This window comes from Pleurodeles waltl, chromosome 10, assembly GCF_031143425.1.
Source record: "Pleurodeles waltl isolate 20211129_DDA chromosome 10, aPleWal1.hap1.20221129, whole genome shotgun sequence".
Lineage (NCBI taxonomy): Eukaryota > Metazoa > Chordata > Amphibia > Caudata > Salamandridae > Pleurodeles > Pleurodeles waltl.
The window spans coordinates 118,592,825-118,609,225 of NC_090449.1; the positions used below are offsets into that span (position 1 = coordinate 118,592,825).

The following is a 16,401-nucleotide window of genomic DNA, read 5'->3' on the forward strand; positions in this document are numbered from 1 at the left end:
TGCAAGCAAGTGGAAGAGATTCTGCATTTGGTGTTTACACAACAACATTGACCCGGTTTCCTGTGGGGAACAATCTATCCTGCCATACTTGTTAAGTTTGGCAAAATCGGGCTTACAACTGTCGTCAATAAAAGTTCACTTGGCGGCGATAACGGCATACAGAAAGAGTCCTTCACAAACTTCCTTTTTTCGGATTCCGATTATTAAGGATTTCCTAGAAGGTTTAAAGAAGGTTTTTCCTCCCATTAGAAAGCCTTCTCCTCCATGGGAACTGAACGTTGTCTTATCACGTCTGATGCTGCCGCCATTCGAGCCGATACATAAGGCATCGCTGCAGCATCTCACATGGAAAGCTGCTTTTCTGGTGGCAATCACTTCAGCGCGTAGGGTCAGCGAAATCCAGGCCCTTTGCGCTCAGGAACCCTACACGGTTTTTCATTCTGCGAAAGTGGTAATGAGAACTCATCCAAAATTTTTAACCTAAGGTAGTCTCCGACTTCCATGTGAACCAAACAATTTCATTACCGACTTTCTTTCAGAATCCAGCTACCCCTGCTGAGAGAACTCTGCACTCTCTGGATGTAAAGAGAGTCTTGAAATTTTACCTGGACAGGACAAAAAGCTTTCGAAAATCACAACAGCTTTTTATTAACTATGGCCCAATCAGAACAGGTTTGGGCACATCTAAACAATCGTTATCCAGGTGGATTGTTTCATGTATAATGTTATGTTATCAGTTAGCAAACAAATCCCTTGGTGGTAGGCCAAAAGCCCACTCTACCAGAGGGAAAGCAGCTACTGTAGCCTTGATGAGAAATGTCCCTTTGGCAGAAATATGCAAGGCTGCCACTTGGAGGTCGGTCCATACCTTTACTAAGCATTACTGCCTTGATACAGACGCTAGGGCAGATGCTCAGGTTGGGCAGGCTTTGCTCAAGAATTTGTTTGCATGATTCATGTTTTTCTCAGTATTCTTATATCTACTCCACCGCGGTTATGGGGATGGGCTTGCTACTCTATTCAGTGCTTATGACTATACATGGAAATCCCCTACGAGAGAAGGAATGGTTTCTTACCTGTAACTCCAGTTCTCTCGTAGGGGTATTTGCATGATAGTCATAAGCAACCCTCCCTCCTCCCCGGTGGAGTTGACATAGAACATGAATATTATGGAGGTTGGTACTCCAACAAATGTTTTGTTTTTTCTTCATGTCAGGTTAATAGCCTCCAAAAAAGAACTGAGGCAACTGCCTTTTGCTGTGCATGATGGGAAACAGGAAGACTTTACTTTCTTAAAGGCACAGCTCTATTTTCATTCTGTATAATGGCAGCCTATGGGCTACACTGCCCTACATTGTTTTATTCTCATGAGAGGTGTAAATAAAATATGAGAATGTATTTATTTATGTATTTATAGAATAAATAGAGGTTTAAACGTGAAATTTACACTACAACTGTTTTTTCTTCTAACAATTTGGCCTGTGTAGCTGTTCACATAGGCTGCACATTGTTATTCTTAAGTGTTTTTCACAGACCTTTTTTGTCAAGGAGCTGATGATTGCACTTAAGAATATACTACACAACAGTGCTCCGGGGTCCCCGCAGGCGCGCGGAACTATTCAGTGCTTATGACTATCATGGAAATACCCCTACGAGAGAACTGGAGTTACAGGTAAGAAACCATTCCTTCTCCGGGGTCCCCGCACATAGGTGGGCCTATTCTACTTTCATGAATTCAGTAAGAGCTGTTCCACAGACAGCCACAGCAGTCTGTTTTCCGACTGCTTTGTGCCCAAATGTGACTGCAAGTACATGGTTATGACATGCTGGATTTCCGCCGATATGCTCCCAAGAGCTAATGAGAACAAATGAAGAATACTATGTATATGAATGAGTGAATTTAAAGTGAATTAAAAGTGAATTTAAAGCCTGACCAGTGAGACACAACAGTATTTAATCCTGCACAATTCCCTCCTCAAAATACCCTCTGCACCCAAGTGTACCATGTCGAGAGGAGGCACCTTAAGTTGATTAATAGGGAGATGCCCACTGCTGCCTACTATTGTACTAGCTGTCCTGAATTGCCTATGTCGGGTTCTAATTGTTTACCTTCAGCAATGTGGACAAAAGGCACCGACACTTGAGAATGTGATGTGAGTCTGTAAGTTGTTACTGGAATGGGTATGGTTAGTGTTAGACCTGACAGCTTTAGGATGGTTACCCCTAACTTTTTGCCTGCCTCCCTCCACTTTTTAGATACTGTTTTTGCTGTTTTTTCAGACTCTGCGCACTTTACCTCTGCCAACCAGTACTAAAGTGTATATGGTCTCTCCCTTTAAACATGGTAACATTGGATCATATCCAATTAGATTATTTAATTTACTTATTAGTCCCTAGTAAAGTGCACTATATATGCTCAGGGCCTGTAGATTAAATGCTACTAGTGGGCCTGCAGCACTGATTGTGCCACCCGCTTAAGTAGCTCCTTAACCTTGCCTCAGTCCTGCCATTGCAAGTCCTGTGTGGGCAGTTCACTGCCAATTCGACTTGGCATTTAAAAGTACTTTCCAAGCCTAAAACTCCCCTTTTTCTATATATAAGTCACCCCTAAGGTATGCCCTAGGTAACCCATTGGGCAGGGTGCTGTGTAGGCAAAAGGCAGGACATATACCTCTGTAGTTTAGATGTTCTGGTAGTGTAAAACTCCTGAATTCGTTTTTACACTGCTGTGAGGCCTGCTCCCTTCATAAGCTAACATTGGGGCTGCCCTCATATATTGTTTGAGTGGTAGCTGCTGATCTGAAAGGAGTAGGAAGGTCATATTTAGTATGGCCAGAATGGTGATACAAAATCCTGCAGACTGGTTGTAAGGAAATGCCTCCTTGGCATGGTTACCCCCTGACTTTTTGCCTTTGCTGATGCAAAGTTATGATTTGAAAGTGTGCTGAGGCCTGCTAACCAGGCCCCAGCACCAGTGTTCTTTCCCTAACCTGTACCTTTGTCTCCACAATTAGCACAGCCCTGGCATCCAGGTAAGTCCCTTGTAACTGGAACCCCTGGTACCAAGGGCCCTGATGCCAGGGAAGGTCTCTAAGGATTGCAACAAGTCTTATGCCACCCTGGGGACCCCTCACTCAGCACATGCACACTGCTTGCCAGCTTGTGTGTGCTGGTGGGGAGAAAAGGACTAAGTCGACATGGCACTCCCCTCAGGGTGCCATGCCAACCTCACACTGCCTATGGCATAGATAAGTCACCCCTCTAGCAGGCCTTACAGCCCTAAGGCAGGGTGCACTATACCACAGGTGAGGGCATAGGTGCATGAGCACTATGCCCCTACAGTGTCTAAGCAAAATCTTAGACATTGTAAGTGCAGGGTAGCCATAAGAGTATATGGCCTGGGAGTCTGTCATACACAAACTCCACAGCACCATAATGGCTACACTGAAAACTGGGAAGTTTGGTATCAAACTTCTCAGCACAATAAATGCACACTGATGCCAGTGTATATTTTATTGTGAAATACACCCAGAGGGCATCTTAGAGATGCCCCCTGAAAACGTACATACCCGACTTCCAGTGGGGGCTGACTAGTTTTGCCAGCCTGCCACACACCAGACATGTTGCTGGCCACATGGGGAGAGAGCCTTTGTCACTCTGTGGCCAGGAACAAAGCCTGTACTGGGTGGAGGTGCTTCTCACCTCCCCCTACAGGAACTGTAACACCTGGCAGTGAGCCTCAAAGGCTCACCCCCTTTGTTACAGCGCCACAGGGCATCCCAACTAGTGGAGATGACTGCCCCTCCGGCCACTGCCCCTACTTTTGGCGGCAGGGCTGGAGGAGATAATGAGAAAAACAAGGAGGAGTCACTGGCCAGTCAGGACAACCCCTAAGGTGTCCTGAGCTGAGGTGACTCTGACTTTTAGAAATCCTCCATCTTGCAGATGGAGGATTCCCCCAATATGATTAGGGATGTGACCCCCTCCCCACCGGGAGGAGGCACAAAGAGGGTGTAGCCACCCTCAGGGCTAGTAGCGGATGCATTCTTCTCACAAAGAGACTTTCAGTCTGTCGAAGTAGATTACCAGGGCCTAAATGTCAGCTGTTGACTTTGAGAAATTAAGCCCAGTAAAAACCTTATTTTTAATGTATGTACTGGTTGGCCAGGCAATTAATGTACTTTCTGATGGATACAACTACCTGTGGATTCCTCATCTAAAGAATTTTCCCCCACGTGCCAGCATTCGAAGGAACTGTTCTTCTAGCTCTGCACATCGACTATGACGTCACAATTGCCCGACTCCCACGCGACGCCGTATGACGTCATCCAGGCAATAAGAGGTCCTCGTCGACGTGCAGACGTCAGTTCCCTTTTTTCCGTGCCTTCGAGTAACGTTTCTTTCTTCGAGGCTACCAGGGAGCTACTGTTTCACTTCGTGTGTAACAATGTCTCAGCCAAGGAAGTCGGGTTTTAAACTCTGTAAGGAGCGCGGGGGCCGAATGTCGGTCACAGACCCTCACGAGAATTGTTTGTGGTGTCTGAGCTCTGACCATGAGGTCGAAGCGTGCGGTTCATGTGAGCGCATGAATCCGAAAGCTCTCAAGGAGCGGGAGGCCAAGTTGTTCTTGGCAAGGTCTAAGAAGAAGGAGAGACATCATCGTCGTGAGTCTGCTTCCAAGTCATCGAAATCTCACAGGCGACATCAGGACTCCCGACTCCGGCATGATTCACGACGGTTGTCAAGTAAGGACCGTTCCTGCTCAAGGTTACCGTCGGCTCAACGTCGAACGACTTGGGTAGTTAGTCCGACTGTGACACCTCCACCTCGGACGACTCCTACTTCTGCGACGTCTCCGCTGTCGGTCTTCGAAGTCGATCCTCACCAGGAGCCGGCGGTCTCTCCTGTGCAGACGGAGATGCCCGAGCCGACGCCGGCTCCGCCTCAGGCACCGGCTCCACAAGGATATCCGGCGTTCCTGGCGCCAGGCACAGACCCTGCCGCATTTCTTAATGCGATGTTCAACATCTTTGCCGCCATGGCTCAGGGAGGTGGTTGTTCGGGACCTTCGGGTCCATTGGCCTATGGCATAGGTGTTTCGGCTTCATAGAGACCGACACCCTTCATGCCTTTCCTTCCTTTGGGAAGTGCTGGTTCGGCACCGGTACCAATGACGTCGCCTAGAAGACCTGTGATGCCGATGACATCTACCGCCCCGGCGCCAATGAGTTCGCGGCAGCTTTCATGTACTCTGAAGAAGCCTGCGGCGCTGATGGATCCGGCGTCTGATGAATCTGAAGGTCGACGCCGTCCGAGGTCTTGAGCGTCGGCAGACGCCTTATCGACGCCAAGAATTAAATCCAGGCTCCGCTCCAGGAGGTTGACTCTGAGGCTGCTAGAGGAGCAAGAGTATGACAAGCAGCTCTTGGAAGGGGGTGAGATTGTGGAGCCCCTGGGAGACCTGCAGGGCTTGGACACAGCTAGTGGTTTGGACACTTCCCCAGAGAGGGACTTGGCATCTATGGGGGAGTACACTGAAGAGGCTGCCTCTTTCCATTCGGTGGTCAGGAAGGCTGCGGATTTTCATGACCTTCCTCTTCCTGCTGCGGATGTTAATACAAACATTCTTACGGAGGTTTTGCATCCTTCTTCAGCTTTTGCAGAGACACTTCTTCCTTTTAAAGAGGCGCTCATTGACCCAATAATAGAGGTGTGGAAGAAGCCTGTGACTTCGACGGCAGTAAACGGGTCTGTTGCGAGGAGGCATCAGGTGGCTCCTGGAGATCCAGCGTTCTTGTCCAGACACCCGACTCCGGAGAGTTTGGTAGTGCAGGCTTCATGCTCCTCACACTCTGCTCTGGGATCTTTTCCAGGGGTTCCCGCAGACGGGGAGTCCAAGAGAATGGACCAATCTGCTAAGAAGGCGTGCTCTTCATGTATCATGTCCCCCAAGTCAACGAATGCTACCTATATCCTGGGAAGGTACATTTATGCTCTCATGGATGTGGCCAAGACACACTCTGCGTTGCCTCAGGAGGTGCTTAATCCTTTGGCGGACGCTCAGGCGGCGACCCAGGTTATCCAATCTGGGCTTGACACATCGGACACATCGGCCAGGGCTATGGGCACATCCATAGCGACAAGACGGCATGCCTGGCTACGGTCTTCAGGATTCTCTCCAGATGTGCAGACAACCCTACTTAACCTGCCCTTTGATGGGGATAAACTATTTGTGGCAAAAGCTGACTCTTCTTTGGAACGGTTCAAGGAGAGTAGGGCCACGGCAAGATCCTTGGGCTGGCAAGCATCCACCTCCACTTCCTTGAGATCGTTTAGGAGGTTTAGGGGGTTTGGGCGTGGCTCGTCCTTTCGAGGGAGATCCCAGGCAGCAGGACAGCAACCTTCGAAAGCTCACCCTTATAGATCAATCAGGGGCAGAGGTAGAGTTCGTACTAGAGGGGCCACCCAGCAGCACTCTGCCCCTTATTCTTCCTTCGGAGGGGTGCAGCAGGGAAAGCAGCCTTAGTCCTCCATCACTCCCTTTGCATGCATCTCCTGTAGGGGGGAGACTGTCTCAGTTTCTTCACATGTGGGAGTCAATAACATCAGACTCCTGGGTCACCGATATTGTGGGGAAAGGTTATACTCTTCCCTTTTGGGAGTTTCCCCTCCTTCCCTCCCCGCCCATTCTTCTGTTCGGAAGACCATCTTCTTTTACTGCAACAGGAAGTGCTAATCCTTTTGTCGAAAGGTGCAGTAGAGTTGGTTCCAGAGCAGGAGAGGGGTCAGGGCTGTTATTCAAGATATTTCCTGATCCCCAAAAAGGATGGTCGGTTGAGGCCAATCCTGGACCTGAGGATTTTTAATTGGTTCCTCAAGCAGGAGAAGTTCAAAATGCTGACCCTAGCACAGGTTCTTTTGGCGTTGAACGAAGGAGATTGGATGGTGTCTATCGACTTGCAGGATGCTTACTTTCATATCCCAATCCTCAAGTCGCACAGGAAGTATCTCCGGTTTGTGATGAGTTCGCAACACTATCAGTTTATGGTCCTTCCATTTGGTCTTACTTCAGCACCTCGAGTCTTCACGAAAGTGATGGCGGTGGTTGCAGCAGAGATCAGAAGAAGGGGGATAGCAGTATTCCCTTATCTGGACGATTGGTTGATCAAAGTCAGTTCTCCGGAGCTCATGCGACGTCACCTGCAGTCGACAACTCAGTTGTTGTTTGATCTGGGCTCTTCTGTGAACGTGCCCAAATCTCACCTGGAGCCCTCTCAGTGCCTCCTGTTCATAGGGGCAGTACTGGACACAACATTGAATCAGGCCTTTCCTCCACCGCAGTGGATTCAGGCCATTCAGGTGTTGATTCCAATGTTCCAGAGTGGAGCGGTAGTTCCAGTCCTCAATGTCCTTTGTCTGCTCGGTCTGTTCGATTCTTGCATTCTGCTGGTCACTCATGCACGTTGGCACATGAGGGCTCTTCAGTGGTGCCTCCGCAGGCAGTGGTTTCAACACAAAGGAGATCTCGAGGAATCGATAAAGATCTCCAGAGATGCTGCAGCGGATCTTCAGTGGTGGGCTGCGAACGGCAACCTTTCTCAAGGAAAGCCGTTCTTGCTGCCACCTCCGGTGGCCACAGTGATAACGGATGCCTCCATTCTAGGGTGGGGGCTCATCTGGGGGACCTGGAGATCAAAGGTCATTGGTCTCCAGTGGAACAGAGGTTTCACATCAATCTGTTGGAATTGCGGGCGATACGTCTGGCTCTCAAGGCCTTCCTCCCTTCCCTTCCCTTCGCGGTCGGTCGGTTCAAGTCCTAACGGACAACACTCCTGCGATGTGGTATATAAACAAGCAGGGAGGAGTGGGGTCGTATCTTCTCTGCAGAGAAGCTCTACGGGTCAGGTCCTGGGTTCAGGACCATCGGATTTGCTTGGTAGCAAACCATTTGGCCGGAGGTCTGAACGTGCGTGCGGACGGTCTCAGTCGGTGCATCTCGACCGATCACAAGTGGCGTCTTCATCCAGACCTGGTCCTTTACATCTTTCAGCTGTGGGGGTATCCACAGATAGACCTGTTTGCCACTCGGAAGAACGCGCACTGCCCGTCGTTCTGCAGCCTCCAGTATCCGGTGCAAGGAGCTTTGGGAGACGCGTTTCAGATGTCCTGGAAGGATCAGTTGCTTTAAGTGTTTCCCCCCATACCCTTGATTCCTCGGGTCCTGAGGAAGATTCGCCAAGACCGGGCTCAAGTCATCTTAATAGCTCTGGATTGGTCAAGAAGGGTGTGGTATTCAGACCTCCTCCAACTCTCTCTGTGCCGTCCGCTCCGTCTCCATTACAGGGCAGACCTCCTCTCGCAGTCGCAGGAGCAGGTTCTACACCCCCACCTCCAGAGCCTGCACCTACATGCCTGGAGAACGGGGCAATTTGAGTACTTTTTCTCTCCCACCTGAGAGTGTGGAAGTTATATTATCGGCCAGACCACTCTCCACCAAATCTATCTATGCAAGCAGGTGGGCTAAATTTGTGATTTGGTGTGGAGAGAATCAAATTGATCCCTTGCATGCCCACCTATCTGACATCCTGTCATTTGCGTTATCCTTGGCACAGAGGGGTTGTGCAGTTACCACTGTTAAGGGCCTTTCAGTGCCTTCCAGACCAACCCTCCTTGTTTAAGTCCCCAATTGTTTTGAGGTTCATTAAGGGTCTGACTAACAAGTTTCCGCCCACTCCATTAGTTATGCCACAGTGGGATTTGAACTTAGTGTTGGCCTTTCTTATGGGTTCACAGTTTGATCCCATGAGGCTTTGAGTTTTAAAAACTGTGTTTCTAGTTTCCATTACCTCTGCTAGAAGAGTGAGTGAGCTCCAGGCTCTTAGTGTGGAACCCCCATATACTTCCTTTTACAGGGACAAGGTGGTGTTAAGGACCAAGGCAGCTTTCTTACCGAAGGTTGTTACACCCTTTCAATTAGGACAGTCCATCACTCTTTCTTCCTTCTATCCCCCACCTCTTCCTTCAAAGGAGGAAGAGAGGCTTCACCGACTTGACCCAAGAAGAGCGTTGAGCTTCTTTGTCGACAGGACGAGGGAGTTCAGACAGGACGATCAGCTCTTCGTCGGTTATGTGGGGAAGAGGAGAGGCAAAGCTGTCCACAAGAGAACGCTTTCCAGGTGGGTCATTCTTCGCATCAAATTGTGTTATTCTTTAGCAAAGAAGGATCCTCCTGTGGGGCTATGAGCCCATTCCACCAGGGCTAAGGCGGCTTCATCAGCCTTAGCTAGAGGTGTTCCTGTGGTTGATATCTGCAAGGCGGCAACTTGGGCATCCCTCCACACATTTGCCAAGCATTATTGCTTGGATTCCGAAGTTGGGAGGATGGCCATTTTGCACGCTTAGCCCTGCAGGATTTCTTGGTTTGACCATTCAGGCACCCACCAGCGAGTGCTGTACTGCTTTGGGACTCTATTCTTTAGGTGAGGAATCCACAGGTAGTTGTATCCATCAGAAGAACAAGTTACTTACCTTCGGTAACACCTTTTCTGGTGGATAAACTAGCTACCTGTGGATTCCTCACGGTTCCACCCGCCTCCCCGTTGCCTGGCTGGTCTTACCAAGATTTCCTTGGATGAGCACCGGTATGTTGTACATCTGTATATACTGATGCAATGATTTATATATCTGTATATATTTGTTTATGTATATATATATATTTTTTTTTTAAAAGACGTGTATATATGTATATATTTATATGTTCTAGATGGATTTATGCATATATTTCGTATTGTAGGATTGTATGCAGTGGGTTGTTTATTTCTATTGGCTATGTTTCATATTAGTGGAAATAAATGTTGGTATATAAGTTTGATTGATGTGTTCATATCACATCTGTAGTGTCAATGTTCTCCTGTTCGCCTCAAAGCACGTAAAAAATGTTGATAACTGATGTCTGCACGCCGACAAGGACCTCTTATTGCCTGGATTACATCATACGGCTTTGCATGGGAGTCGGGCTATTGTGACGTCATCGTCGACGTGCAGAGCTAGAAGAAAGTTTCCGGCGAATGCTGGTGCGTGGGGGAAAATTCTTTAGTTGAGGAATCCACAGGTAGCTAGTGTATCCACCAGAAAAGGCGTTACCAAAGGTAAGTAAATTGTTCTTTTAGAACAATGGTACAAATTACCATGCACTATTTGTTAGAGACTGTGCTACTTTAAGTACCTCCCATATTTGAAACCATTGACCTTTCAGTTGACAATTTAGAAGCTGAAATGCCAGTGAGCTTGACAGGTTTAAATGCAGAGCAACAAGTACTTTTTGTGGGAGCTTCTGGTTTCTTTTTCACCTGCTGTTTCGCATACAGTGCCTTCAGAAATTCAGGATGTTTTATTGTTTACAGGAAGAAGTGTATGTTTCTACCACAAAAACCTTGATAGATGGAGTCATTGCTGGATACAATGCCACCGTTTTCGCATATGGCCCAACAGGTACATAAAAATATAATGATTTCAAATGGCTGGTAAAGAAAATACAAACATATTGCTTTTGATTAGTTATCGAGGATAGATTTTGATGTGACTGGGGGCCAGATGTAGCAAAACGCCAATTTGCGACTTGCAAATTGCGAGTCCCTGCGACTCGCAATTTGCAAGTCGCAAATTGGTATGCAGTACGGTGTCTCAGACACCGACTGCGACTCGCTATGGGGTCGCAATGACCCACCTCATTAATATTCATGAGGTGGGTCGCAAATTGCGGCCCCATAGCGAGTATAGGCACTCGCAAACATGGAGGCCTGCTGTCGTCAGCAGACCTCCATGTTCGTGACTGCTTTCAATAAAGCAGTTTTTTTTTTTTTAAGTGTAGCCCGTTTTCCTTAAAGGAAAACGAGCTGCACTTAAAAAAAAAAACGAAGCCTTTAGTTTCGGTATTTTTTCAGGGCAGGGAGTGGTCCCTTGGACCACTCCCTGCCCTGAAAAAATATTTTTGGGTCCATTCACAAACTGGAAGGGGTCCCATGGGGACCCCTTCCAATTTGCGAGTGGTTTACCATCCACTTGAAGTGGATGGTAACTGCGATACCATTTGCGACCGCGTACGCGGTCGCAAATGGTATTGCATACCACTCAGACTCGCAAATAGGAAGGGAACACCCCTTCCTATTTGCGATTCTGAAATGCATATTGCGAGTCGGTACCGACTCGCAATATGCATTTCTGCATTAGGAAACGCGTTTAGCGAGTCGCAAACGGCAATTTTTGCCGTTTGCGACTCGCTAAACGTTTCCTACATCTGGCCCTAAGTCTATTACCTTTATTGTAAGAAAAATACCCTTTGATTACAATATTTTCTCTATACTAATAAGGTAGGTAATGATAAGGTAATTGACTGTTTGTAAGGGACTACATAACATGTTAAAGAGAGACTTCACGTGGGCTCGAATTCAGTAGTAACGGAAAGTCGTCTCGTTTATAGAAAAACATGCTACATCTTGAGTAGAATCTACCAGAGCAATTTTGTCCACCAAACAGGAAGTATGGTGGAGGAAATTACTCCGCCAACAGTTACATGAAACTAGTATTTATTACTTGCATAGTTATCATTCTTTCTCTTTAATTATGTAAAAGGTACAGGTAAAACCTACACAATGCTTGGAATGGACAGTGAGCCGGGGATTTACATCCAGACTCTAAACGACCTCTTTAAATGCATTGAGGCAACCAGTGACAACGTCATCTACACCGTCTCTATGTCATATCTGGAGGTGAGATTATTTGCTGTTTTTCTTCATTTCCTCCTTGTAGCAAAATACACATAATTGTTTGTAAATTATGTGGTACCCTTTTTTTAAAACTGATTGATATTGAACATAGGGACTGTGTTTCCTACAATTCATCATTAAAAGCCCATAAATTCCTTAATGTCACTTCATGCTGGCGAGGGTCAAGGAAAGAACCGGCATAATGAGCTGAATGCTCCGTTTATCATTTTTTTAACTCCCCTTCTCATTTTAATAAATTCACAGTCTAATGTAGCTTTCTAATTACCCCCTACTGTATGCTTCTCTTAGGCTAAATGCCTCTCACACTGATTTAACTTTACTCTCTCCTGCTATTCTACTCCACGTGTTGAACGTTTTATAATTGTCCTTTTTCCTTGCACTATCATTACTTCAGCACTGTATCTTTCTTAAATCTTCATATGCTCCGGGTGACCCTGCCTTCCTAATGCAGCACCTACTCCCTAGAGCTTAGTAGTACAAACCTCCGCTACGAGGTTTAACACCAATTATTTTTTTACTACCGCCCACACTGAGAGTCATAAAGTATATCCAGGGATGGGTCAGGGTGGTCACATTGGAGGCAGCATCTGGAGAGTCATAAAGAATTGAACCATTCGATCATTCAATGCCATTGTTGGGACTGGGGCACATAGATAAATACCAGTAGCCCCAAAAGAGTTCTGTGCCAATTTGGCACAGAACATTCAAGATGGCCAAGTATGCCATCTGTTTAGGCCTAAACATGACCAACTGTTTATGCAGAGCTGTCGGCACTAGTATGGTGCTCCGGCATCAGGTGTGGATGAGACGCCTGGGCTTTTTTAGTGATGTTCAGGTGTTACTCATGGTCATGCCTTTTAATGGGGCTTGCCTCTTTGGTGTGAAGCCAGATTACTTCACAGGGATCTCTCAAACTGTCTGTGACAATGACATCTTCCACAGCTGTCTCATTGGCAAGCAAGCACATTCAGTCATTGACAACAGTTCCATTAACAAATAAATCATAGTTAGCACCACCAATGATAATGAGCAAAATACCTTTGTTGATGAGCAGAACACTATCAAAAACAACTAAGAATCAGATGCCATTGAGTAAGATCCCCATAAATAACCAGCAGTACCCCAATGAAGACCGCAATGATGAGCAAGCGGTGGACGTCAACCCAACCATGGATGGTGACAACTCTGTTGTTGAATCACTCGACGATGAGCATTTAAAAAATGTCACTGTGGCTGACAATGAAACCAACAATAACTTTGGCACTGTTAACAATGAGTGTGAAGGTAACTTGGTTAATGATGATGATGTTGACAACACTGTTGACAAAACTTACTACACTGTTTGCCAGTCCTTTAGTGCCAACCATTCCAATACAATCATTTCCACAATTTACCTAACACTCCAACAAGGCAGCTGGATGATGATGGCAATAGCAGAAGGATCTTTTTGAGGAAGCTGAGGACCAGGAACCAAGGAACCAAGTTTATTCCAATATTAATAATGACAATCAGCATTTTGAGTATCTAGCATAGATCAGTCTAGAAGCTGTCCTCCAAGAAGTCCCACCTGACCTATCCCTGAGAATATTCACTCTCCTATTGCCCAACACTACATTTTCATTTTACTGGCCCACATAGGATGAAAGGGGTGGCAATTTTCATCAGTGAGGTGTTACATTTACATTTGAAAATAAATACTATGACAAAAAAGGCAGGCTTTTGTGGACCAGAGGTCGGCAGGGATTGTGTCCAATCATGCTGTTTTCTACTCATGGCCAAAATGGAGAAAAAGGGCATTTCTATTCATAACTCTTCTTAATTCAAGCTGTCTACCCAAGTGGAAGTTGTTAATAGTAGTGCTCTTTCCACTACCCTACACTCACAAAAGGATAGGTCAGTCACACTTTACAGCACGCAGAACGCAATTCCATCTTTTACTCAAGGTTTAGTAGACCTAACTTAGCAGACATAGGCAAAAGCGACAATATGTTATTTAATCTCCTCTGTACTTCAGACCCATGGTTAATAGCAAAATGAAAACAGCACTCAGGACTGATTGTAGGAGGCTGGACTGGCTTGTAGTGAGTACCAAGGGGTACTTGCACCTTGCACCAGGCCCAGTTATCCCTTATTAGTGTATAGGGTGTCTAGCAGCTTAGGCTGATAGATAATGGTAGCTTAGCAGAGCAGCTTAGGCTGAACTAGGAGACGTGTGAAGCTACTACAGTACCACTTAGTGTCATATGCACAATATCATAAGAAAACACAATACACAGTTATACTAAAAATAAAGGTACTTTATTTTTATGACAATATGCCAAAGTATCTTAGAGTGTACCCTCAGTGAGAGGATAGGAAATATACACAAGATATATATACACAATAGCAAAAATATGCAGTATAGTCTTAGAAAACAGTGCAAACAATGTATAGTTACAATAGGATGCAATGGGGAAACATAGGGATAGGGGCAACACAAACCATATACTCCAAAAGTGGAATGCGAACCACGAATGGACCCCAAACCTATGTGACCTTGTAGAGGGTCGTTGGGACTATTAGAAAATAGTGAGAGTTAGAAAAATAACCCTCCCCAAGACCCTGAAAAGTGAGTGCAAAGTGCACTAAAGTTCCCCTAAGGACAAAGAAGTCGTGTTAGAGGAATAATGCAGGAAAGACACAAACCAACAATGCAACAACTGTGGATTTCCAATCTAGGGTACCTGTGGAACAAGGGGACCAAGTCCAAAAGTCACAAGCAAGTCGGAGATGGGCAGATGCCCCGGAAATGCCAGCTGCGGGTGCAAAGAAGCTTCTACTGGACAGAAGAAGCTGAGGTTTCTGCAGGAACGAAAAGGGCTAGAGACTTCCCCTTTGGTGGACAGATCCCTCTTGCCGTGGAGAGTCGTGCAGAAGTGTTTTCCCGCCGAAAGAATGCCAACAAGCCTTGCTAGCTGCCAATCGTGTGGTTAGCGTTTTTGGACGCTGCTGTGGCCCTGGAGGGACCAGGAGGTCGCAAATTGGACCAGGAGAGAGAGGGGACATCGAGCAAGACAAGGAGCCCTCTCAGCAGCAGGTAACACCCGGAGAAGTGCCAGAAACAGGCACTACGAGGATGCGTGAAATGGTGCTCACCGAAGTCGCACAAAGGAGTCCCACGTCGCCGGAGACCAACTTAGAAAGTCGTGCAATGCAGGTTAGAGTGCCGTGGACCCAGGCTTGGCTGTGCACAAAGGATTTCCGCCGGAAGTGCACAGGGGCCGGAGTAGCTGCAAAAGTCGCGGTTCCCAGCAATGCAGCCCAGCGAGGTGAGGCAAGGACTTACCTCCACCAAACTTGGACTGAAGAGTCACTGGACTGTGGGGGTCACTTGGACAGAGTCACTGGATTCGAGGGACCTCGCTCGTCGTGCTGAGAGGAGACCCAAGGGACCGGTAATGCAGCTTTTTGGTGCCTGCGGTTGCAGGGGGAAGATTCCGTCGACCCACGGGAGATTTCTTCGGAGCTTCTGGTGCAGAGAGGAGGCGGACTACCCCCACAGCATGCACAGACAGGAAAACAGTCGAGAAGGCGGCAGGATCAGCGTTACAGAGTTGCAGTAGTCGTCTTTGCTACTATGTTGCAGGTTTGCAGGCTTCCAGCGCGGTCAGCAGTCGATTCCTTATCAGAAGGTGAAGAGAGAGATGCAGAGGAACTCGGCTGAGCTCTTGCATTCGTTATCTAAAGTTTCCCCAGAGACAGAGACCCTAAATAGCCAAAAAAGAGGGTTTGGCTACCTAGGAGAGAGGATAGGCTAGCAACACCTGAAGGAGCCTATCACAAGGAGTCTCTGACGTCACCTGGTGGCAGTGGCCACTCAGAGCAGTCCAGTGTGCCAGCAGCACCTCTGTTTCCAAGATGGCAGAGGTCTGGAGCACACTGGAGGAGCTCTGGACACCTCCCAGGGGAGGTGCAGGTCAGGGGAGTGGTCACTCCCCTTTCCTTTGTCCAGTTTCACGCCAGAGCAGGGCTAAGGGGTCCCCTGAACCGGTGTAGACTGGCTTATGCAGAATTGGGCACCTCTGTGCCCAACAAAGCATTTCCAGAGGCTGGGGGAGGCTACTCCTCCCCTGCCTTCACACCATTTTCCAAAGGGAGAGGGTGTCACACCCTCTCTCAGAGGAAGTTCTTTGTTCTGCCATCCTGGGCCAGGCCTGGCTGGACCCCAGGAGGGTAGATGCCTGTCTGAGGGGTTGGCAGCAGCAGCAGCTGCAGTGAAACCCCAGGAAAGGCAGTTTGGCAGTACCAGGGTCTGTGCTACAGACCACTGGGATCATGGAATTGTGCCAACAATGCCAGGATGGCATAGAGGGGGCAATTCCATGATCTTAGACATGTTACATGGCCATATTCGGAGTTACCATTGAGAAGCTACATATAGGTAGTGACCTATATGTAGTGCACGCGTGTAATGGTGTCCCCGCACTCACAAAGTTCAGGGAATTGGCTCTGAACAATGTGGGGGCACCTTGGCTAGTGCCAGGGTGCCCTCACATTAAGTAACTTTGCACCTAACCTTTACCAGGTAAAGGTTAGACATATAGGTGACTTATAAGTTACGTAAGTGCAGTGTAAA

General features: G+C 47.4%; 2 protein-coding genes across 2 annotated transcripts in view; both read left to right on the plus strand.

Annotated features, from left to right (window-relative positions):
- LOC138262383 (kinesin-like protein KIF19) overlaps nt 1–4,285 on the plus strand; it is a 94,150-nt gene extending 89,865 nt beyond the window's left edge. Inside the window, exon 4 of the mRNA XM_069212283.1 lies at nt 4,169–4,285. Within this exon, the coding sequence (XP_069068384.1) occupies nt 4,169–4,285 (117 nt within the window). The remainder of the gene's footprint in view (nt 1–4,168) is intronic.
- A 1,236-nt stretch (nt 4,286–5,521) lies between these two features.
- Nucleotides 5,522–16,401, plus strand: part of LOC138262384 (kinesin-like protein KIF19) — a 696,763-nt gene continuing 685,883 nt past the window's right edge. The window contains exons 1-3 of the mRNA XM_069212284.1: nt 5,522–6,283; nt 10,404–10,491; nt 11,632–11,768. Of these exons, the coding sequence (XP_069068385.1) occupies nt 5,522–6,283; nt 10,404–10,491; nt 11,632–11,768 (987 nt within the window). The remainder of the gene's footprint in view (nt 6,284–10,403; nt 10,492–11,631; nt 11,769–16,401) is intronic.